At 46.3% G+C, this 24,309-nt stretch overlaps 1 protein-coding gene across 1 annotated transcript in view; it reads left to right on the top strand.

Annotated features, from left to right (window-relative positions):
* Positions 1 to 21,985, top strand: part of RIMKLA (ribosomal modification protein rimK like family member A) — a 37,044-nt gene extending 15,059 nt beyond the window's left edge. Inside the window, exons 4-7 of the mRNA XM_029945838.1 lie at positions 7,089 to 7,319; positions 11,339 to 11,425; positions 16,673 to 16,876; positions 18,366 to 21,985. Of these exons, the coding sequence (XP_029801698.1) occupies positions 7,089 to 7,319; positions 11,339 to 11,425; positions 16,673 to 16,876; positions 18,366 to 18,856 (1,013 nt within the window). The 3' untranslated portion in view covers positions 18,857 to 21,985. The remainder of the gene's footprint in view (positions 1 to 7,088; positions 7,320 to 11,338; positions 11,426 to 16,672; positions 16,877 to 18,365) is intronic.
* Positions 21,986 to 24,309: the final 2,324 nt, after the last annotated feature.

Here is a 24,309-nt window from a genome sequence, read left to right as displayed (position 1 = left end):
AAAGATAGGAGACAGTGTTTGGAGACTGGAATTATGATGATTGTGTCAGGTCTAGAATGTAACCTGGAGTGGTCGCTGAGTTAGGGTGGTGGACAGACAGCATCATTGGAGGAAATGAGGTCACAAAACAGGCATGGGCATCGGAAGAATTCTGCACGAGGATACTGAAATCACCATGAGCTGTGACAGCGTTGAGGGGTGAGTCAAGAGCTAAAGGGACAGAGGTGGGTGACTGGTTCTCTGGATGACTTGTGCAAGTGGAGTGCTGGGCAGTCTTACGGGCACTGAGCTGGGAGGTTTAGGGGAGAGAAAGGAGGAAGGTCCGGAAGCCACAGCAGCGAGAAGCGCCTCTCTCCCACTGGCAGGTTCGGGAACCCCGGGCACCAGGAAGAGAGAACAGCCACAGCTGGGAAGGGCAGTTAGGGAAGCAGTTAACTGGGGAGAGTCAGGGGCGAGCTGCACTCAGTCAGGAAAAGAGCCGAAGGGAACACTCACTGTAAAGGTTGAGGATGGGGGAGTTGCTGCCCTGGTCCTGGAGGATCCCTCAAGGTGGGAAGGGGTGGAAGACAGGAGTGGACAAGAGTGTCAGAGCCAAGTGAGGTTTAGCGTCCGAAGAAATGAAGTGGCCTCAGAGACTGGAGTCTTGGCGACTGATATGAAAGGGATAAAGGGGCTTGAGGAGATTTGCCTTCGTGGTTGCAAGGAAGCTTGTTATGGTGAGGTGGGGGTAGGGGGAGTTTGGGAGAGGGGAGGTTGGTTTCCAAGTTCTGGGACCCTTCCATTTTACAGATGAGGAAACTGGCACCCACGGAGACTTGTGTCTTTTGCCAAGCTGTTAAATGACAACAAGGAATTTTTTTCAAGTTTTATGTATTTGAGAGAGAGAGAGCATGGGTGTGGTTGTACACAAGTTGGGGGAGAGAGAGAGAGAGAGAGAGAGAGAATCCAAAGTAGACTTCAGGCTGTCAGCACAGAGCCCAACACAGAGCTTGACCTCATGAACTGCAAGATCACGACCTGAGGTAAAATTAAGAGTTAGACACTTAACCTACTGAGCCATCAGGTCCCCCTAAATGACAAGGAATTAAGTCATGTCTCTGACTTGAAGGCCAGTGCTTTATTTCCTTCACCATATCGACCTTCATCTCAAGTTGTCTTAACTTCTTGCAGTGCCTTTGCAAATACACTCACCTGGGGACATCCCTGAACTTCAATGCTTATAATTATGATGCCAGACCTTGACCATGGATTTCTTTCTGAGAGGTAAACATGCATTTATTAGTTTTATACATTTTTTCTGAGCCCAAAGGCATCATCTTTCTGAAACTTTCCTTGATTCTCTCTCAGAGATTATCACTCCTTTGTTCCTTCCTCCTTTGCTGTCACTATACCCTGATACATACACTGGTTCGACCACTTACGTTATAGGCGGTCACCTCCTGTCTCCACCCACTGCCCAAACCAGACTGATAACTCTTCCTAATACCCAGGTGCTCTGTACAGACCATCAACAGCATTAACCACAATTGTGTGTTGTCTTTCTTCTTAAGTTCCAGGGATATCATCTGTTTCACCCATACCCCTCCATCCCATGCCCAGCCCTTAAGATGGTGCCTCTTCCTTTGCTGTGAGTGGCCCTCCAATGTCCCTGTTGCCCTTCCCATTTGATGGCGCTGGGGCCCCACTTCTAACCATCAGCGCCCAAATCTCTGAGGGCTCTCTCTGATCACAGGAGGCCATTGGCCCATACACGCATGGCAAGCCAGGAGGGCCAGGAAATTAATACCACGCCCCTGGAGCAGCTTTCAAAGTCTGAGTTGGTGCACAAAAGTTATCTATTGCCAGCTCTGTCACCCGTCAGGTAGGATAACTGAGGCACGTGCACCAGACCATTTCTGGTTGCCAAGGCTCACTTGGTAATGCACCGTATATTTGCCATATTCCCTTCTCTCGCCGCCAAGTTTCCTGAAATCACCATCCTAATAATATACTTCTTGCACTTGTCTCGGGAGCACTTCTGGGGACACCCGAACTAACAGCGGACTCACCCAGAGTAGCTGCTAAATAGATATTTGCTGAATGGATGTGTTGAGTGACAGACTGAATGAATATTTACGTTGTGTCTGTATGCCCCTAAGGAGCCTATAAGCTTCTCATTGGCAGAGATCACCTGGGTCAGCTTGGTATTCCTGCTTCGTGGTGTGTCTGACTCACCCCGACAGTTCACTGAAAGTTGAATTGAATTGAAAGGTTGACCTGAAAATAGCAGTTGGTAGAGAACAAAAGCAGCCACGTAATGACTGGGTTTTAATGAGGTGGAAGTAAGACTTCTTTGGGCATTATAACAAAGAATGTTAAAAGGGAAGGAGGAGTGAACATAGCATCTACTCCTGAAAAATAAAAATAACTTCCTTATGAGAAAATAACTTCCTTCTGGGGGCTGTAGGGTAGAAAGACACAGGGAAAGCCTGGAGCATAATCGAGAGGGGCTGGGTCATGCTTCAAATGACACCTCTTCCTCAGAACACAGTGAGACAATGTGAAGCACTCCATGGATTATCCACTTACTTTACTTCTGCTGTCGATTCCATCCTGACAGCTGCCAGAGCTTCATGACCAGCCGTTGCTACATGATCCTGAGCCCTGGTGGCTCAGGCGGTTAGGTATCCCAACTCTTGATTTCGGCTCAGGTAATGATCTTGCGGTTCATGAGTTTGAGCCCCATGTCGGGCTTTACACTGACAGTGTGGAGCCTGCTTGGGATATCCTGTCTCCCTCTCTCTTTGCCCCTGCCCCATAACTCTTTCTCAAAGATAAACAAACTTTAAAAAATATATATGTATATTATATATAATTAATCGGACCACGAGATTATGACCTGAGCTCAAGTCAGATGCTTAACTGACTGAGTCACCCTGGCACCCCTCAAACAAATGTATTTTAAAGCTTTCTCTTGTGAAACCAAGGATGTGTGCATGTGTGCACAGAAATGAGTGCTATGTGTGCACACGTTGGGAGGTAACCCATTATGCATCAGTTCTTTTTCAATGTGGAGACTTTCAAATTCGGATCTGGGGCACCTGCATGGCTCAGTCTATTAAGCGTCAGACTTTGACTCAGGTCATGAGCTCACGGTTCTTGAGTTTGAGCCCCAAATCAGGTTCTATGCTAACAGCTCAGGGCTTGGAGATTGCTTCAGAGTCTGTGTCTCCCTCTCTCTCTGCCCCCACCTTTGTGCTCTGTCTCTCTCTCAAATATAAATAAACATTAAAAAGTTTAAAAATTTTTTAAATTAAAATAAAGTCATATCTAATGCAGGGATCCATACAACATGAAATCTCTTGTGTATTTATTTATTTTTAATGTTTTTAAAGTAATGTCTACACCTAACGTGGGTCTCAAACTCACAATACGGAAACCAAGAGCTGCATACTCTGCTAACTGAGGCAACCAGGCGCCCCAAGGAATTTTTCCTTTAAATGAGATAATATATGTGAACGTTCTTAGCAGAGTACCTAAAATACAACAGATGCTCAATGAAAATGCTAGCCAGATTCAGATCTGAGTGGCCTCCCCTCTGACTATCTGTGCTTCTGTTTCCTTCTGTTGATGTGAATGATTGAGAATGGCTTTTAATTTTTAGAGCTCTACTTTCCAAGAATGGTTTGCTTCTTTCTAAAGCTATTTCTCTATATTTATAAAGTACATGTCTTTGCTGTTGTACATACAAATGCAAAAGTCTAATTTTGTAGAATTAACTTAATTGAACCTGATCTGTTAGAAAAAAGTAGGCTGGGTTCTTTGGAAAGAGTTATCCCATTTTTCTGTCTTGTTTTTAATGCAGTAAAATATTTCTGAATGTGAATAACAGTTCAAAGGGAAATCAGAATATAATAATCCATGAAACTAGATTATTCTTTTTAGAAGTAATATGAAGAAAACATTGTTATGGCCTTAAACAATTGATTTAGACTAGATTGGCTGTTGGTCACTGTACTAACTAGTTTGGGGTCTGATCTTTTTCAAGGGTCTCATTTTTTTCACTGTCATACTGACCTGTTTGGGGACAGAATGATTTAGTTCTTAAAAAAAAAAAAAAGTGATTTGAGGTTAAACAGTAAATTTCAAGCCCAGTGTAGGAGTCTGGGAGACCCTGACTATTCTAGAAACAACTCTGCTTCCTTCCTCCTGCCCTGTTCCCCTAAGTCAAGGTGATGCCCAAAAGCACTGTAGCACCTAGTCACATGAAGTCCCTTGCTATATGAGGGCATGAGCCTCTCATTACTGAGTGCTTTCCCTCCATCTTCCTACCAGCAGCCAAGCAGAGCCCTGCCTTCCCTGATGTCCTGCATCGGCTCTTCATTCCCTTGGCTTGAGGCCTATAGATTGCAGACTTGGGGGAAGGTGGTACATTTAGGCTGCATCCTGTATTAAGTTTATCAGGTCCTTTCCTGAGAGTGGATATTTGAATGGGGAGAGGGGAAGCCATTCCTGAGTGGTCCAAGGTCTCAGAATTCAGCAGCAGGTTTGCCAAGAGCCAGCCTTAAACTCCAGTTGTTCTTGGCCTCGGCCATGTAGAACTGCTGTTTGCAGTGAAGCCACAGGCAAGTGGCAGCCTCTGTCGACTACTTCTAGAAACGGTGATTTCTTTAAGGTTTAGACAGCAAAGGGAGCAGGAATGACTGGGGCAAGTGAAGATGCCCACAGCAAGAAGCGCTGGAGCCGTGGACGTTGGCAGAGGAGGAGCTGAGCGTGCAGATGTAATTCCTTAACCTGTCCCACCCCTCTCGGCACAGAGCTGGAAGCCGGCAAGGCCAGAGACCACACCTGTCTAACTGCTTGGTGGAGTCTTTTCGGCTATGCTTAACCCCATTCCATTCTTCATTTATTGAAGGCTTCAGCTGGAATGAGCCAGGCCCAAAGATTTACCTTTGGGGAAGCGAGATGGAGTTCCGGTAAGATTTCCTAGGTGTACGTGATTCTGCTTGAGGCCGCGCTGTCTCCATCCACGTGTGGTTGGTATTTCCAGAAATGATTGAATTCTTTTCCCATCTAGAAGCTTAACTGTTCATGTGTGGCCTCGTGTTGGGATTTAAACACCAGACGGTTCTGCTGCTTCTCATTTCTCTAGGTTGCTTTTCTGTTGCAAAGCCATTTTCCTCGCCAGAGGGCACGAAGCTGCATTAAGTTGTCTTCGCTGGCTTCGTCGAATGTGCAGTGATGATGCCAGAGCCTCACGTGTGTGTGGTGCCGTATGGTGCAGTGTCGTCTCGGCTGTTGCTTTTGCCCTGCGTGTTTACTCACCATTTTCACCAACGTGAATACTTTTCTTTCTTACTTCTATCAGTTTTGAGGATGCTATAGAGGGTTTGCTCTTTTTTTTTTTCTTCTCCTTGTATATTATTTTCCCCAGTGGCTGTAAGTGGCAAAATGAAAAGGCTGGTATAAACGATACTGTTTTCTGACGGCAAAGGGAAGATAGCCTGAATGCTCTTTATAAGTCACTGCTGAGAATTCTGTTCTAGTTCCTCGGGTTCATGCTATCTGCAGAAGTACTAAAAACAATTCATCTTCGTGATAACACCGATCCCCTTTTGTGCCATTGGTGAAACATCTTCTAGAAGGTGGAGGAAAGTGTGCAGGTTAGATCCGTGTAGTGGTTGTGTGGTTTTGGTTTCCTTGCTTGTTTACTTTTGTTTTGCTCTGAGCTTTTGTTTTGAGATTCTTCATTTCCCTCAGTGGAGAAATAGTGATCTCATGAGCATCTTTGTGTTCTTCGAATTCTGTGGTTGTATAGCATGTCACTTATGAAATAGAAGGCGCTTAAGCTAAAGCCTATAAGACCGCTTTGACACTGTTTAAAAGATGTTCTTTAGAGCCTTTTAGAGACTCCTTTAAGGTTCACAAAGGCCGACCAAGTAATTCCCTGAACTCACTCTGCATTGCCCTCCCCATCGCGTTTCCTGTCTCTGTGGTTCCAACCCTCTTTCCCTGGGGCCTCTGAAAAGTTCGGCAACCATCAAATGCCTATCATGCACCAGGCAGTGTCCCAAGGGCTGGGGACACAACAGTGAACAGATAGACAAAATAAGCTCATGGATAGCGCTATCTCTTGGGGTCAGAGAAGACAGACCAAATAAGTCTTCTGCATGGAATCCTACAGACACCCAAAGACTGAACTCCTGGTCCTCCTGAGTCTTCCCTCCAAGTGGGTACTGCCACTTTGCCCGTGCCTTTACACTGTATGGACCAGCTCTCTTCAGATGTGTTCTGGTTTTATTTAATATTGAATTGGTTTTTAACAGACTCATTTTTTTTTTTTAAGATTTTTGTTGACCTAAGGGGAATGTATACCTGGAGACATCTTGGAAAATACAGATAAGCTGAAAATAGGAAATTACATATAGTCCCATTTACCCATCGTTAAAATGTTGGTATATTTCCTTCTAGTCTTTTCTAACTTATATTTATAATTTTGTGTCCTGTTTTTTCCCGTTTAACATTGGCATTTTTACATCCATTATATTCATAAAAATCATTTGCATGGTTACATAATATTCCAGACAGACTTCTATCGTGTTTTGTTTTTTAAGTATGCTCTATGCCCAGCATGGAACTGGCATTCACAACCCCGAGACCAAAAGTCCCCTGCTTCCCTGACTGAGCCAGCCAGGCACCTCTCCAGACAGACATTTAAAGGTTAAGTCATAAAAGACTTGCTTCCTTGCCGTTTTATCTCTAGCCCCGTAAGCCACCCCCTCTGAGTAATACTAGTGCTCGAGGGTAGGCAGGTGCTGGACTGTGTTAATCTCCTGTGGCTTCTTCCCACTTGGAGTATTCTTGATGTGCTGCTTTTTCTTTTTTTTCTTTTCCTATTCATTCTTTTGTGTTTCCTCATGGTCATGCTCTGCCCGTTTGCGTGGAGTGCCGGGTTGACTGTAGCTTTCTCGTTACTACAGGATATCGCGGTGCCATGTTCAAGGCTGTCTCCCTGCTGGGTTGAGCCTTGAAGAGTCGATCGGAACTGGTTCTGATGGTGGGAAGAGACCACAGCAAGCACAGAACTCACTCTGGCCCTTCGATTGCAGGTCTTCAGCTGAACCAGAAGGCCCTTACCACTTTCCCAGACGTGGTGCTCGTGCGGGTGCCCACGCCCTCAGTGCAGTCGGACAGCGACATCACTGTCCTGCGCCACCTGGAGAAGCTGGGCTGCCGCCTGGTCAACCGCCCCCAGAGCATTTTAAACTGCGTCAACAAGTTCTGGACTTTCCAGGAGCTGGCCGGACATGGGGTTCCCATGCCAGACACCTTCTCGTACGGTGAGTGTCCTTGGGATTGGAGCCTAGCTTTCCACACCACCTGCATCTCTAGGTTTTTTCTTCCCAGAAGCACTCTAGTATCTTGGTTTTCAGTGTGACTCTCCTCCTCTTAGGTGGTTCAACATCTTGAGTCTTTCACATGGTTGCTTCCTCTGTGTGAAATGCCTTTGCTTCTTTCTGTCTGTGATTCACTCAGTCTACATGTATCTCATACACACTGTGTGCCAACCACCATGCTGGGTACTGGGCTGTAGCTGTCAGTGAGACAGGGTCCCGCCCAGAAGGCGTTCCCAGTTCACCAGAGGTGGGGGGTGGCAAATCAGGCGGCAGCGGCAGGGCAGTGAAACAAGCACCACGGTAAGAGCCAGTGCGAGGTGGTACGGGATACACCGGAGGGTGCCACGTGTGGTTTGGAGATGTTGAGGAAGGCTTCCTGAAAGAATATCTAAACTAAGCTGAAGCAGCAGGAACAGAGGAGTTCCCTACACAGAGAACAGGATATAGATGGACCTAGAGGCAAGAGAGAACGTGACAGATGCGTGGTACTTTGAATAATTTGTAGAACATAAGGGTGATGGGCTTGAAATTTAAACTAGAATGAGTAGGGGACGCCTGGGTGGCTCAGTCAGTTAAGTGTTTGACGTCAGCCCAGGTCATGATCTCATGGTCCACGAGTTCAAGCCCTGCATCGGGCGCTGTGCTGACAGCTCAGAGCCTGGAGTCAGCTTCAGATTCTGTGTCTCCTTCTTTCTCTGCCCCTCCCCCACTCAAATTTTTTTCCCCTCTCTCTCTCAAAAATAAATAAACATCAAAAAAAATTTAAACTAGAACGAGTAGCCATATACGGCATGGGAAGTAGGTTAGGGTGAATTCTAAGACTAATAGGAAGTTACTAGAAGGCATTAAGCAAGGCGGTGGCCCAATCAGACTTTAGTACTTCCTACTTTGGCAACAGTATGAAGCAGGAAGCAGACAGGGGCAGAGAAGAGACAAGGTATGTGGCAGTAGTCTTTTTAACTATCAAAGTGATGAGCACCTGGGTTGCTCAGGCAGTTAAGTGTCTGACTTGATCTCAGCTCACATCTTGATCTCAGGGTTGTGAGTTCAAGCCCCGCATTGAGCTCCACACTAAATGTGAAGCCTACTTAAAAATCAGTCTGTCCATCCATCCATCCGTCCGTCCATCCATCCATCCATCTATCCATCCATCCATCCATCCAAGTGAGCAGTGATGGTCTAAACTAAGGTGGCCATAGTAAGAATGAAGGTAAGTGAACAGATTCAGGAATTATGAAACAGATCAAAATAACAGGACATGATAACTGGTTGGATATGAAGAATGTACAGAAGAATCAAGAGTGACTCTGGTTTCTGGTTTGGACAACCAGATGTGAAAGCCAACATTCATGCAACTAGAAACATGGAAGAGGAGAAGCAGATTCGGGGGGGGGGTGTTGAGGGGTTATCGGATGATTTCAGTTTGGGACACAATCTTTCTGAGGCATCTGTAGTATGTGCAAGTAAGAATATTCAATAGGCAGGAGACAAAGGGACCTGGAGCTCCTGAGAGAGGGGTAGCCTAGGGAAGTGGATTTGGAAACCTTCATTATGTTAAGTGATGTCACAAGAACAGATGAAATTGTTCAGGGAAAATGTATAGAGTGAAGAGAGGGCTGAACTGTACACCTAAAATGGTTAACATTTTATGTATATTTTACCACAATAAAAAATAAAATTTAGTAGGAGAGGGTTCAAGAGGAAACCCTTTAGAGAATGGGCAAAGGAAGGGGAACACATAGAGACCAAGCAGGAGCATTTGGAGAGCTGAGGAGGGAGGGGGGAGGGGCCTGATGCCAGTGGAAGGAACATTCCAGAAAGGCTCACATAATCAAAAGTGTTGTTTGGTTCTGAAAGGACAGGTAGCACAAGCACTGAGACATGTGTGCTGGATTTAGCCACAGGGGCTTGAATGAATACAGGTCCAGTTTAGGGAGGGAGAAAAAAAGGAATCGAGAGTCAGGATGAGGGAAGGAATGAGAAGTGAGGAGATGGAAACCTGTCTGGGGAGCTGACTGGAGCTAAGGGCTGGTACAGGGGCAAGGATGGGCATTCTGTTTGTTGGAGATGGGAGACAACTGGGCGACGGAACTAGGAACCGGGAGGCTGAAGACGCATTGGAGAGAGCACACTTAACAGTGCAAGAGCCCCGAGTAGGTGACAGGGACAGGGGTCTAAGCACAGGTGCACGGATGGCCTGGGATAACAAGGCCCCCTCTTCCACTGTTTTATATGGGTACCTAGAGAGGAGTTTAGTATGTCAGCAATGTCAGGAGGTTGGGATTGCCCTATGTTTTGTTAAGGACATAGAAGTTTATTGAATACACTGTAAGGGAGTGGCGGGCAGGAGAGACTGCGGGCGTTCCCTTCTAATGAAGTGTCCCCTTCGTGACGATGTTCCCACACGACCTCATCACAGTTTTGTTTTTAATCATTAACACTTTCGTAAACAAGGCAGGCCTTATTAGTATCCCAGGGTATTTTGCTTTGCAAAAATTGATGAACTATAATACCACTTGTGGCAGGCAGGCCAAATGCCCTCCAAAGAGGTGAGTGTATAGAAAATCAAGGACGTTTATGAAACAATTTAGAAAGATTTTAACACACATGATTATTCATATTTTTAAAATTAAGAATTAGAGCATAGTGGAGGTAATTCTGGCTTTTGGGTCATGTCTTAACTACCAAGACAAATCCCCAGTCTTCGTTTCTTTAGGTTGGTTTCCTATTGTTACACAATAAAGTACTAAAAACTAAGACCCGTTTAGGGGCACCTGGTCGGTTGAGCACCCAGCTCTTGAATTTGGCTCAGGTCATGGTCTCAGAGTTGAGATTGGGCCTCACGTTGGGCTCTGCACTGGGCTGGGAGCCTGCTTGAGATTCTCTCTTTCCCTTTGCCCCCTCCCTTTGCTCACGCAGACTCTCTAAAAAGAAAAGAGAAAAAGAGAGAGAGGTCCATTTATTCTCTCACAGTTTCAGAAGTCAAGCCACAGCAGAGCTGGGTCCTTTGCTCAGGTCTCCCCTGGCTGGAATCAAGGGACAGCTGGGCTGTGGTCTCACTTGAGGTCTGGGGTCTTCCAGGCTCATGGTTCCTTGCAGTTATCGGACAGAAGTGCCTACGTTCCTGCTGATTATCAGCTGAGGGCTCTTTTCAGCTTTTAGAACCTGACTGCTGGCCCTGTCACATGGCCTTCTCAACAATATGGCAATTTGTTCCTTCAGGGCCAACAGGAGAGTCTCTCTGACTTTTCACCTTCCTTTAAAGGACTCACCTGATTAGGTCAGGCCCACCATGTATCTCTTCCTTTTTATCGACTCAAAATAGACTGATTATTAACCTAATCACTGGAATGGTATCCCATCATATTCACTGGTCCCTCCCACACCCAAGAGAGGGGATTATACAGCACGTGTAAACCAACCAATGGGAATCGTAGGGCCATCTTAGAGTTCCGCCCCTCACAGTCATTTTTTAATGTTTATTTTTGAGAGAGAGACAGAGCATGAGCAGGGGAGGGGCAGAAAGAGAGGGAGACAGAGAATCTGAGGCAGGCTCCAGGTTCTGAGCTGTCAGCACAGAGCTTGACTCAGGGCTTGAACCCACAAACTGTGAGATCATGACCTGAGTCAAATTCGGCTGCTTAACCGGCTGAGCCACCCAGGCCACCCCTGCCACAGCCATTTTAAAGGAAGGGACACCTGTCCCACCTATGGGATTTATGAGGATCACATGAACTAAAGCAGGTGCAGCCTTTGCCACGCTGAAGTACTTGATCTGTGCCGGTTTCCTTGTGGCTCTACCCCCACATGTATTATACGTCACCATGCGTTCTGTCCAGTGGAATGGGTTTCGATTGCTTTAATCAGGAGGCTTTGAAAGACGTCCCGCAGAGGGGGCGGTGCTGAGCTGACTGCTCCGACCATCGGCCTTACCTTCACTGACATTTACCTTTTCTTGGCAGGTGGGCATGAAGACTTCTCAAAAATGATTGATGAAGCTGAGCCCCTGGGCTACCCAGTCGTGGTGAAGAGCACACGAGGACACCGGGGTCAGTGCTGCCCGTCCTGGACTTCCGTTAGGGCCGCACCTCTGCGGGGACAAGAGCCTCACCGGGCGTGGCTTTAGAGAAGTAGAGCATCGCCTCAGGGGGTCACAGTGTAGTCCTTACTCTGACCCTCCTCTCTGTCCCCACTGTCCTTGCTTGGTCAGACCCTTCTCATCCACTCCCTGGACTCGGCAGCAGACTCCTGACTTGCCTCTGACTGGGCTGTCTGACTTCAGTGCCCGTGCACCCTCTCTTCCTTGGAAGTGATTTCTCTGAGACTTGTCTGTTCTTGTCACTCCCTTGCTAAACAGCCGTCCCCAGAGCCTGGTGGCCTATCAGACAAAGCCCACATTCCCCCTGGTAGCTCTGAGGGCCCTGAAGCTTCAGCCTTCGTTCGGAGCCTTCTCTGGCCTCGGGAGCCCTCCCCAGTCCGCTGCAGGCTACTTCTCATTCACCAGCTAGACCATGCACTTTCTCCTCCCGAAACCTCTCCTCTCTTTCCTTTGCTAGAAACGCCGTCTTCCTCTGGCACCTAGGGATGCCACCCGTAAAGGCCAGCCCTGGCTATTGTCTCTTCCCCCTCGACATCCCTGGTGTCCCCCCCTCCCTCTCCAGCAGGCGGAATTAATTGCTCTTCTTTTGTGTTTCCATAGCACGTTGCCCATGCCCCCCAGCCCAGTGCTGCGCTTTACGACAGTTACAGGTGTATGTGCCTTTCCCGATCATTGGCTCCAGCAGGAAGTTCTCCCACAGCGGGTGGGCAGGAACCCCCTGATGCAGCCCAGGGGCATACTTAAATGCTCAGGGCATCTGCAGCGAGGGGAGACACCGCGAACAGACATGTCCTAAGCAGTTCCTGTGATGTGGGGACCAGGCAGTGAAGTGACCTGGACACAGTCACTGCTCTCAAGGAGCTCCAGTGCATAGAGAGTAGAGATCTCTACCCTTGCAGGGTGATGCCGCCGTGGCAGGCTCGCCCAGCGCCCGCCTGCGCCCAACAGAGGGGGCCCAGCTCCACCACGAGGCAGGGTGGGCTTCGCTGGTGGGCAAGGAGACTTAGGCTGCAATTAAAATTGGAGGAAGGAAGAGAAAAAACAGAAGCAGGTGTGAGCAAAGCAACTCGTGGGAACCAAGGGGTCCTGTCAAGGAGAAAGAGGAATGAGTTTGGGGGACAAGGTGGGACCCTCGGTGCTATTCAGATACAATATAGTGCTGAAGCTCGGCGTCCCGTTTCTCCCATCCAAGTACTAAACAGGCCCAACCCTGCTTAGCTCCTGAGATCAGACGAGATCGGGCGCGTTCAGGGTGGTATGGCCGTAGACCCCGTTTCTTTTGTTGTGCTAAAATATACAGAATTTAAAATTCAACTAATATTTATTGAGTGCCTGCAGACTGCCAGGCACTGTTCTAGCTCTGGGGACACAGAAGGGAACAAAACAAAAACTCCTGTCCTCAGGGAGCTCATGTGGTAGGAAGGTCAGATAGACAATAAACAAATTAAATAAAATACACCGTACTGTGAAACATTTCAAAAATTGAGATGTAATTCACATAAACAAGCAGTTCACCATTTTTAAGGGTACAGTTTAGTGGAATTTAGTATATTCATTTTTGTGTGCAACATAGCCACTATTTAATTTCAGAACATTTCCATCCCAGAAAGAAACCCTATACCTATTAGGAGTCGATTGCAGTTGTCCTTCCCCTCGCCCCTGGCAACCACTAATCTACTTGCTGTTTCTATGGATTCATCTATTTTGAACATGTGGTATCAATGGGATCATACCCTCTGTGGTCTTTTGGATCTGGTTTCTTTGACTTAGCATGACGTTTTCGTGGGTCACCCATGTTACAGTGTGGAATAGTACTTTATCTCATCTTGTCCCTCAGTAATACTCTGTTGTATGGATAGACCACATTTTGTTTACCAACTGATGGACATTTGAGTTGTTTCCACTTTGTGGTTATTGTATATAAAGCTTCTTTGGACATGTGTGTGTAAGTTTCTGTGTGAACATAACGTTTTCATTTCTCTTGGGTATCTGCCTAAGCATGTAATTGCTGGACCAATATGGTAACTTCATGTTCAACTTTAAAGGAACTGCCAAAGTGTTTTCCACATTGGTTATGTCATTTTGCATTCCTACCAGCAGAGTATGAGGGTTCTAACTTCTCCACATCCTCCTCAACCCTTTTTTTATTCATTCATTCATGATTGATTGATTAATGGGTTGATTGATTTTTTTTTAGAGTACTAAGTAAACCTTTTTAAGTGTATATGTTAACTTGAAAGCTTACAGCCTGAAAAGTGGGCCGGCTTACCTCTTAGAATATACATGTATAAATGTCCTTTTGCCTTGACAAATAAAGCAAATAGCCTCCATATTTCCACTGTAAAAGCAAGCCACAAGCCAAAATACATGTTTTCGAAGCATTAGTGATATAGGAGCCCACTTCATTTGTTTTTTAAATGTTTTTTTTAAGGTACGATTGATACACAACATAATTTCAGTTCAGGCGTATAAGGTAATGATTTGTTATTTGTATATATTGCAAAATGATCACGGCAAGCCTATAATCATACAGAGCTGCAAAACTTTTTTCTTATGATGAGAACTTTTAGATTTACCCTCTAAGCAACTAGCAAATATGTGATTTGTTTTTATTTTTGTGGTATCTTATCACGACTTTGCTTTTGACTTCCCTAATAACTAATGATGGTGAACATCTTTTCATTTGCTTGTTGGGCACTTGTAGCTCTTCTTTGGACAACTGTCTGTTCAGATCCTTCGTGCATTTTTCACTTGGACTATTGGTCTTTTTGTTGCTGTGCTGAGAGTTCATGCCATATGAACGTAATTGGAACAGGTCTTTTCCCCACCGTGTAGCTTTCATTTTCACTTTCTTGATAGTGTCCTTGAATGTACAGAAGGTTTGGATTTTGCTGGAGTTGAATGCATCTATTTTTTTTCCTTGGGTGACTTGTGCTTTTAGATGTCATTTTCTGGTTGCTTAATCCGAGGTCACACAGATTGACCCCTGTGTTTCCTTCTAAGAGTTTCGTAGCTTTCACTCTTATATTTGGATCTTTGATCCATTTTGAGCTAATGTATATGGTGTGATGAAGGAGTCTTCCTTCTGTCTTTTACATGTGGATATCCAATTTCCCCAGTATGATTTGTTGAAGACTGTTCTTTCCCCCACTGGATGCTTTTGCAACTCATGTCAAAAATCACCTAACCATCTGTGAGGGTTTATTGTTGGCTCTCAGTTCTCCTCCATCGATATATGTATGTATATTTTTTTTTCTTTAGGGAGATCCCTATATATTTTTATGTGAGACCATACTGTCTTCATTACTGTAACTTTGTAGTAAGATTTGAAATTGGGAAGTGTGGGTCCTCCAACTTTGTCCTTTTTTTTAAAGATTGTATTGGATATTTGGGATCCCTTGCATTTCCATATGAATTTTAGGATCAGCTTGCCAACTTCTGTAAAAAACGAAGCTGGACTTACTTTTGATGGGGACTGCATTGAATCTGTAGATCAGTTTGAGGAGTGTTACTATCCTAACAGCATTAAGTCCTCTGGTCCCTGAACATTGGATGTCTCTCCATTGATTCAGATCTTTCATTTCCCTCAAAATGTCATATAGTTTTCAGTGACCAGTCTTGTACTTCTTTGGTTGAGTTCATGCCTAAATTTTTTGTTCTTTTTGATGCTATGGTCACTGGAATTGTGTTCTTAATTTAATCTTCAGGTTATTAGCTGCTAGTGTAATGCATAGTATCTTAGGGAAAATGGATAGGGAGTAAACAAATTATAGCAGCTATTAGACTTTAGTGTATGGAAATAAATCTGAAGAAGACAGAGGAATGGTACAGGCTGTGCCCTTGAGAAAGTTACTAATCATGTAGACCTTTATTTCCCACTACTGTAAAACAAAAATAACTCTCCTGTTCTAATGGCTTCCTAGGGCTAGTATGAAGTGTAAATGAAATAAAAAAAAGAAGAGGTTGGCACATGATAGATAATTAGTCTTAATCCTCTTTCCCACACCCTCCCCCTTTCTTCTCTGTGCCTAAAAACTGTAACGGCAGGCTAAGCCCTGAACTGGAACCTGTCAGGAACCAAGGAACCAAGATCCAGCCCCCATTTCTGCTGAAAAGCCTACCTAATGTCCAGGGAACTCCCAGTGCCTCTACTCAAGCCTCAGCCATCTATTGTCAGATGCCAGATCTGCTGGTGCCAAGTGTCCAGTGATGGTGATGTGTTGGAGGCTACTTCTCAGTCTCCTGTGCCACTGGGGGCTGATCCCCATCACTCATTTTATTAAGATTTAAAAAGGTTCCCACTCCTTTTAAGGTGATGACACACATCCTAGGAAAACCATGTCTTTTTTTTCCATATTTGCTAACAAGAAGGCTCAGACTGGGTATGCTCGTGTTAGATTTGCAGACATCAGAGGCTCTTGCTCAGATCTGTTGGCTAATATGCAGAAGGAAAGCAGGTGCCGAATAATTATAAAAGCAGTGGCGATCCAAGCAGAAGACAAGGAATTGAGAGTCAAGAAGGAAGGCTTTCCCTAGACAGTAGTAAAAGTGTAGGTCATTTCTTTTAGCACTGAACAGGTGTAGCCAAATGAGAAGTTCCCTGTGTTTAAAGGGAGGAGGGAGTCTGTCAGTGCTCCTTTTTTGAGCTCCCACAGCATTTTGCATAGACCTCTATTAATGCTGTATCATGCTGTGTTGTAGTTACCGTTGGTGAGTCTCTCTCCGCCAATACTTGGAATTCCTCTGAAGTGTGTTCAGTTAATTATGTTTCATAAGCAGTGATTGGCACCTGCTTTGTGCCTCGCGCCCAGTGTGAGGTTTGGGAGATTAAATAAATGGGGTTAGAGATGGACTCTGCCTAATCGGCGTCCTGGGGTGATAGGAGATGCTAACTGCTTTTGGAACTGAATTGACTAGATCCTTAGGATTGTATTTTGGCCTCTTCTCTGGGCCTCTGGAATACGTTATTTCACCTTGAAAAAAAGAGTGTGGTCAAGAGAGAGGGACCTGAGTAAAACCAAGAGAAAATAAGGTTCAGTGGCCATTTGATAAGAAGCGAGAGTCTGGTCAGAGAAACAGAAGGGGCCAAGACAAGGCAAGTTCAGGAAGAACCGACAACAGTATGGGGCAGGGAGATAGGAGGGCAAGGACGGGACTCAGAGGCTTTGGTAACTACTCTTGCTCTTTCTTCTTAAAGGAAAAGCTGTTTTTCTTGCAAGAGATAAACATCACCTCTCAGACATCTGCCATCTGATCCGCCATGATGTGCCCTACCTGTTCCAGAAGTATGTGAAGGAGTCACATGGCAAAGACATCCGGGTGGTGGTGGTCGGGGGCCGGGTGATAGGCTCAATGCTCCGCTGCTCCACAGATGGACGGATGCAAAGCAACTGCTCTCTCGGTAAGATATAAAAGCTCACAGGCAGCGTGTCGGTCGCGGGAGGCCCCAGGGATTTTTATTAGGATGTTTGCACGCATTCAGTAAATGTAGATGGATCCCTCCTATCTTATCAGATGCTCTGCTAGGCACCAGGATCACAGAGGAGAATTAGAAACAAGCCCTTTCCTGCCACAGTGAGAAGTCCAGGAGAGGGACGGAGAGGTGATGTGATCGAGGTCAGGCCAGGGGTGTCAAGACACTGAGGTTGAACCCTATCTGGGAGGTGTGGGGACTCGGGTTTGGTGTAGGGGGTGACAGGAAGGTCCACATTTGAGAAAAATTAAAACATGGGTAGAGGAGGGATCAAAGGCCTAAGACAGGCAGGAAGATGAGGTCAGAAGATTTTACTGTAGCTCAGACAAGAAATAATGAGGGTCTACACTAACACATGGCAGGACGAGAGCGTAATCTGCTTTTACATTGTAAGTGAAAATTGTGTTCTTCTTATACGTCTGACATATTAGAAAGCTGCCATTTATGTCTGGCCCAAATGCATAACGCCATCCTATGAACCTATTGTTTTTTGTGGGTTTTTTTCCTTAACGTTTTTATTTATTTTTGAAAGAGAGAGAAAGGGGGAGAGAGAGAGAATCCCAAGCAGGCTCTGTGCTGTGAGCACAGAGCCCGACACAGGGCTCGATCTTACAACCAACAGACCATGATGTCATGACCTGAACTGAAACCCAAGAGTCAGACGCTAACTGACTGAGCCACTCAGGCAGCCCCAACCAGCAGTATCGTTTTGCACAGTTGTGGTCATACTGCAGTCTTTCATCCTTTCAGGTGTTTTTCCATAGGATCACAAGCTCTCTACAAGCATTATTATTAATGACTGTAAAATATGCTGCTTGCCTCTATTATGAGATATTTGTAGCTTCTCATTTATTAACAAATATTTAAATTTAAAAAAAATTTTTTTACATTTATTTATTTTTGAGAGACAGAGAGTGAACAGGGGAGGGGCAGAGAAAGAAGGAGACACAGAATCTGAGGCAGGCTCCAGGCTCTGAGCCCGATGCGGGGCTTGAACCCACGAACCGTGAGATCATGACCTGAGCCGAAGTTTGACGCTCAACTGACTGAGCCACCCAGGCGCCCCTATTTATCAACAAAATTTAGTGAGTGCCTGCTCTGCACAAGGATTTTGACTTTGCAGTATTTTAAATAACTCTACCATCAATTTGGTGCATAAAGCTTTTTTCCATTATGTAAGGTTATTTTCTTAGTGGTAGGATGGGTAGATCTGAGGAAATAAACGTTTTTAAAACTCTTAGATAAGACCTGACCCTATTGTTTTCCCAAAGGGTGTCCTGAATTCTAAACAGACCTTCTGTGAGTAACGAAGATGCCCGTCTCGCTGCCCCTCCTCAGCATTCCCCTATCTCCTTTGAAAGGTCATTGTGTCCTTAGTGTCTGATGTCACCATTATGTCACTGTGCTTCCCTCACAGGCGGTGTAGGTGTCATGTGCCCGCTGACAGAACAAGGCAAGCAGCTGGCTATTCAGGTGTCCAACATCCTGGGCATGGACTTCTGTGGCATTGATCTCCTCATCATGGACGATGGCTCCTTTGTGGTGTGTGAGGCAAACGCCAACGTCGGCTTCTTAGCCTTCGACCAGGCATGCAATTTAGATGTGGGTGGCATCATCGCGGACTACACCATGTCCTTGCTGCCCAGTAGGCAGACTGGCAAGATGGCCGTCCTCCCGGGACTGTCCAGTCCCAGGGAGAAGAAAGAGCCAGATGGCTGCACTTCAGCTCAGGGAGTTGCAGAGAGCGTCTACGCCATCAACAATGGGTCTACCTCTAGCGAGAGTGAGCCTGAACTGGGAGAGATCCGGGATTCCTCAGTGAGCACAACGGGGACCCCGCCCCCCATGCTGCCGGAACCCGGCTACAACATTAACACCAGGATTGCTTCCGAATTAAAACTTAAGTGAATTCCTGCTTTTTGGCAGCATTTAAACCAAATCCTACTGCTTCCCTATAGTTTTGAGTGAATAAAATCTGGACTAATATGATTTCATTTGCACAGAAACTAGAAATCCCATCTGGGCACTCAGCATTCTTTCTAACGATGATTTAAGCAAATGGCTTAGCTTTGTGGTTTTTACAAAGACTAATCTAAAAACCCTCACCAAACGAGCAACATCCCGACTGATCAACTTGAGACCGATGTCTGCTGCGAGCACTTGGATTTACGGCTGACTTTTAAGGCACTGACTCTGTGCTGCTGCTTCTGGCTGTGATCAGCAGAGCCCATTCACCCAGAACAGCTCCTGGAAATACTGTACTCAGAAGCCCCCACCAGACGGAGGCCGAATGTGACTGCGGTTACGTGCTCTTCTCTTCGTTAAGTGTGTGTGTGTGATGCGTGGAGAATACACAACAGTGCAAACACTATGAGAGGATCAGTCTCTGCTCCCCGTCAGTCACCATCTTGGCCATATTTCTCTGACACTCAGGATATGGTGTTTTAGGGAGCTTCCTCATGAGCAGTGAAGCACTTTGTAGAAAGTTTGAGATTGAACATTCTTTGACTTCACTGGTTGGCAGATACTCAGCTGCGTACCTGGGGCTTTCTACAAATTGTTTTGCGGCTCCAAATTTATAGACCGTGCTTCAACTAATGCCAGCCCCAGCAGCCTCTTGCACCTTTGCTGCCTTTGGCCTCAGCTGGAAATGCACTTCAATGAGCCTGTGGCCACACACTTTATTTCTTATTCGTGCACTAGAATTGAACACCATGAACTTTCTTGTCAATGGACTCGGTTCGTTTGTCATCCAGAAGCCGGTGGGTTTTTATCATAGAAGCTATTGGAAGATAATCATTCTCCCTCTTCTCTCCTAAAACTTCGTGTACTGCTTGGCCATAGGTTTTCTTGTATGCGTTGGTGTTATGAGCCTGTTGGGTAGATAGAGCCATTGGAAACACACTCTCGTCCCCTTGACCTTCTAGTCCTTACCCACTTTTCCACACTGGGGAGACTCAGGTATTAGGAATTACCCGTTGCACATTTTGGGGGAGGACGGCATTGGATACTATAGACATGATTCCAAGTGCTTTTCGTTATAACACTAAGCAGTAGATGATGATCCTCTCCTTGGGAGAAATCATGGAGTTGGAGTTTTCCATTTCTGCTTTTATGAAGTATGATGAGATGAGATGAGCAAGGCTCCCTTTTAACCAAATACACGAAAGCATGAGCACTCAAGAGTAACTCTAACCTATTATTTCCTTGAGCGATCACACTCTTGAGCTGTGATGTTGCATGTACCAAGAACTCCTAGTATTCCTCTTGGGAATAATCTCTGAAGCCATGCAGGGTAAGAGGGCTCCCAGCCTCACAGTGAGACCTCATTTTTCACACCACCCCTCCCGATAGTCCCAAGCTCCATCACCCATTTTACTTATCAGACGTATCTTCTAATGCTCTTTGGCTCTCAAAGAAAATCACCCCTCAAAACATAAATCTACCCATAAAGGACAAAGACCTACCAACACTGAGGAAGCTCACAAGTGGACAGTTTCCAAGGAAGGCTCTAGAAATAGTCTGACTTCCAGTCAGCTTCACTGGACTAAACATCCCTCTTCCCAAGGTGTCTAGTTTGAAGGCAGCAACACCCATTTGGGTGTGTAAATTCCTGGACTTACTCTGCTGTAAATGTAAAAATGTGCATAAAGTCAACACTATTACATTTTTTCACAACACATCTAAATAGAAATTGGCTTTTAAAATACTGTGGCTAAAAGCACATTTCACCAATTAATACTTAGACCATTGAAAACCGTTTGGCTCCGTGTCATGGAGATAATGCACTACACCCGTTTGGCTCCGTGTCATGGAGATAATGCACTGCACCACTGTAGTCTACATGCAGTCCAACATAGGGTGCATGCCACTCAGTTGTAACTAGTAAACTGTACAGTCGACGAATGATAATGCTTCACCTTTATACAGGTTACGACATTTACCTTATCTCTACCACTCAGGGTGGGTTTAAGAGGACAGCTCTAGGTCTGTTCTTGTTGAATTGTCCAAATGTTTTCTGCGTAAACGTCGGAACAGAGTGATGACCTTCTGGAAGCTGCATTTGCTCATCCCCACTGTTCAGTGTAAGCCCATCTCCCCACTTTATCCAAAAGGATGCTAGCGGGCCCTGTCTTAAGCAGAGCAGCTAGAGGGTGCTTCCAGATTTGTCACGGGGCTCATCTTCCAGCTGCTAGTGACATCTAGAGTCATTGGCACCATTGCTTGAAATCTGGCCCAGCCTGGAAGCAGAGAAAGCTGGGTCATACCTGGCTCCCCTCCAGGATTTCCCCTACTGGCCATGGGCCCTGGGAGCCTCAGTCACATGTCTGCACCACACTTGGTACAGCTGCCTACAAGACCTGCTGGAAGGAACGTGGGGCTCAGAGCCAAATCCCGGTTCTGGCTCTCCCCTTAAGTAGCTGACTGACCTTGTGCAGTCAGGTGGATTCTGCCTCCATTTTTCCATTCTTCTGACTGGAGAGATGCCTACTCTATTTACCTCTTGGGGGTGCTTTGAGGTTGACTCGAGTTAATTAATGAGTTGGTGTGTCACGTGGGAGGTGATAGAAGAATACCTCCCACGTCTGGTTTTATAAGTTTCTCTTCACCCCTCCCTGGAGGGAGTTAAGAAAGAAAGAGGCCATGAATTCTTGGCATCAGCACACTGAACAGTTTCAGGGGACCTGAAACAGATGCAGCTTCTTGGAGGCCTCACCACCCGAGAGGAAGAAGGCTGTCCGTACTCCAACAGCCTTCTGGATGTATCGTATATAACCTGAAACTCCTGACTCTGAATCAACTAACGGTCTTCCTTGTAACATAAATTGCAGTGTCTGTACACGGTCTTCCCATTATCTTGAAACTGGTCAAAACTTGAATGCCAATAGCTCAGTCACTCAGAATATATATGATCCTGCACTTGGGAAAAATATCTTCATGCTATCTGTCTGTTTGCTGAGAGCATGGGGTTGCCAGAATGTGGGTTTGGATCTTTAGGTCTTTGAAATCTGATAAAACAGTGTATGCGGATCCTAAGCTCTTACTGTCACCTTTGCAGACTCCCTGCTCCCAGCTCAGAGGGGATTCCATGACATTTGGGGGTGGGGCGAAGAGGAAAGGGAAGGAGAAAGGTCTTGGATACTTTTGTGGCATTTCAGGGGAAGAAATAAGAAATTGGGATCATGTAGGATTCCAGGGGGAAGGAGGAAGAAACGGCTCTTCTGTGGATTGTTTTACGGAAAGAATCATGCACATGTACTCATTAGAAGTAGGGGTCTTTGAAACTTCTGTAGAAGGAAAATGAGATGCATGGATTCTTGTCAACCCTGAGGAACTGGGAGAGACCTCCCCTAGTGCTTTACCTCTGATGAGTGCTGGTTTTGATGCAAAGCCAGCGGAGACTGAAGCAGCTCGCTGGGGGTTCCAGGATCTCCCAAGCAACAGCCGGCCCTTCTGAAAGTTCATGACCAGAATACCATGTGCAGGCAAGCCCAGAGCCACAGCTCTCTGTCTGAGCGGGGTCCAAGGAGCCATGTCAGAGTCAATCCAAAGCCAGTAAAACAGGGCACTTCAGCTTCATACTTTCCTTTGCTCCTGGAGGTGAGGCTTCTGTTTGCTCTAAGGCCATGCTGATGTTCGGGGAAGAGCCCTGGCAACAGTCGTCTTTGTCACTGCCCCTGAAGTTAGTGTTCTTCGATCTGCCGGTGCAGCTTAGCAGCAAGCCTGGTCCTGTTTTTGCCTCTGAGACTCAAGATCAGATCATGACTTTAAAGTGTCTTTACCTGGAGAACCCCCATCTCAGGAACGTACTGTTTGAATACGTTCTTAAAACCATATTATGCTTCCATTCCAGTCAGACCCTGCCGCCCTCCCCTCCAAAACTCACCCCGCTGAGTACGAAAACTTTGTTCCTTCAAGCTTTTCCGTTCCCTTCTCCTCCTGTGGCTCCTGTGCCCGTGTGTGGCGCTCTCCTGGTCCCCTGCCGGCATCCCATCCCTGTCTGATAGTTTCACTGTGCCATTTCATGTTCGCTGTGGCTTTGGGGAAGTCACCCATCAAGCCAGATGTGAAGACAAAGGCACAACAGCACTTTGGACACGAGTTTCAGTTCCCCACGTTATAGACGGAGGATCTGAATCCCAGAAGCCAAGACCACTTAAAGTCAGCCACAGGGCTGGGTTGAGCCCACTGCCCCAGGTGGCTCCATTCTTCCCTGACGCCCAGCCCTTGCTCCTGTCCTGGACTCACCCTCTGCCCTTCCTCCTGTGGAGCCTCTGCTCGGGATCAACACGGTGTTGATGAGCCAGCTCTGAAGGGTTCGGCTCTTGGAGGGCTTGTAAATGAGAGTCCCAGAGGTGTACATGAGATTTCCATGGTGCAAGCTGGCAGATGGCCTGGGCCTTCAGACCGGCTCAGACCCGTGAGCCCCGCCTCCCACCATCAGTGATAGATGAGCGGGGCAGGGTCCCTGCTGAGCTGGCTGAAGGCTCCCTCGGGCCCGCCGGCCCCGCCCCGTTTGGCTGAGGTTTCCCCACGGCGGAATTTCTTGGATTTATAGAGGCTTTTATGGGCCTCCGTGGAAGCCAAGCACTTGAAGGTCCCGCATTTCTCCCATCAGGCACCCCTGCAGGGGTATCCTGATGACGCACATGCTCCAACTGTAGTCAGCCACAAAGTCAAAAGTGCGCTCCCATTTTGTACTTCAGCCCCACGGCGCGTCCACCTGCAGCCAGCCACGGGGCCAGATCCCTACCTGTTGTGGCCCTCGTGTCAGCGGAGGACCGTCTACCCCTGGAGATCCAGAGAAGGCTAATAACCAGGCCTTCAGATGTCTGCGATTTCTAAGGCGCTTACACTGTGGCAGCCACAGCTGACTCCAGACGTCTGTTCCTCATTTTAAGCAATGATGGAGTCTCATTCTTGCAGTGTATTGGCTGACACAAAGCTCAGTTCTGTCCCCCCATTTTCACATACAACAAAATTCAAATGAGCCCACATGCGCACATGCACATGTGTGGTATGTGTCTTTCAAGGATGTGGGAGGAAATGACACTGTAGCACTGTAGACATGGCACTCTCATTCATTAAGTGCTCTTTTGATATGCTATGGAGGACCATCACCTCCTACCCCACAAGTACCTGTCTCCTTTCTTGGAACAGACCCAACTCATTTATGTTCTCTTTACAGCAGCATAGCCAGTCCTTTCCTTAATTCGATTTCTGCCAATGTTCTTAGTTCAAGATTTCCCCTTCTCCAACAGGGGGCTTATTTAAAAAAAATTTTTAATGTTTATTCATTTATATTGAGAGAGAGAGAAAGAGCTTGAGCAGGGGAGGAGCAGACAGAGGGGGAGAGAGAG

Source organism: Suricata suricatta, chromosome 8, assembly GCF_006229205.1.
Source record: "Suricata suricatta isolate VVHF042 chromosome 8, meerkat_22Aug2017_6uvM2_HiC, whole genome shotgun sequence".
Lineage (NCBI taxonomy): Eukaryota > Metazoa > Chordata > Mammalia > Carnivora > Herpestidae > Suricata > Suricata suricatta.
Note: the sequence above shows the minus strand (reverse complement) of the source record. Positions and strands in the feature narration are given on the sequence as shown.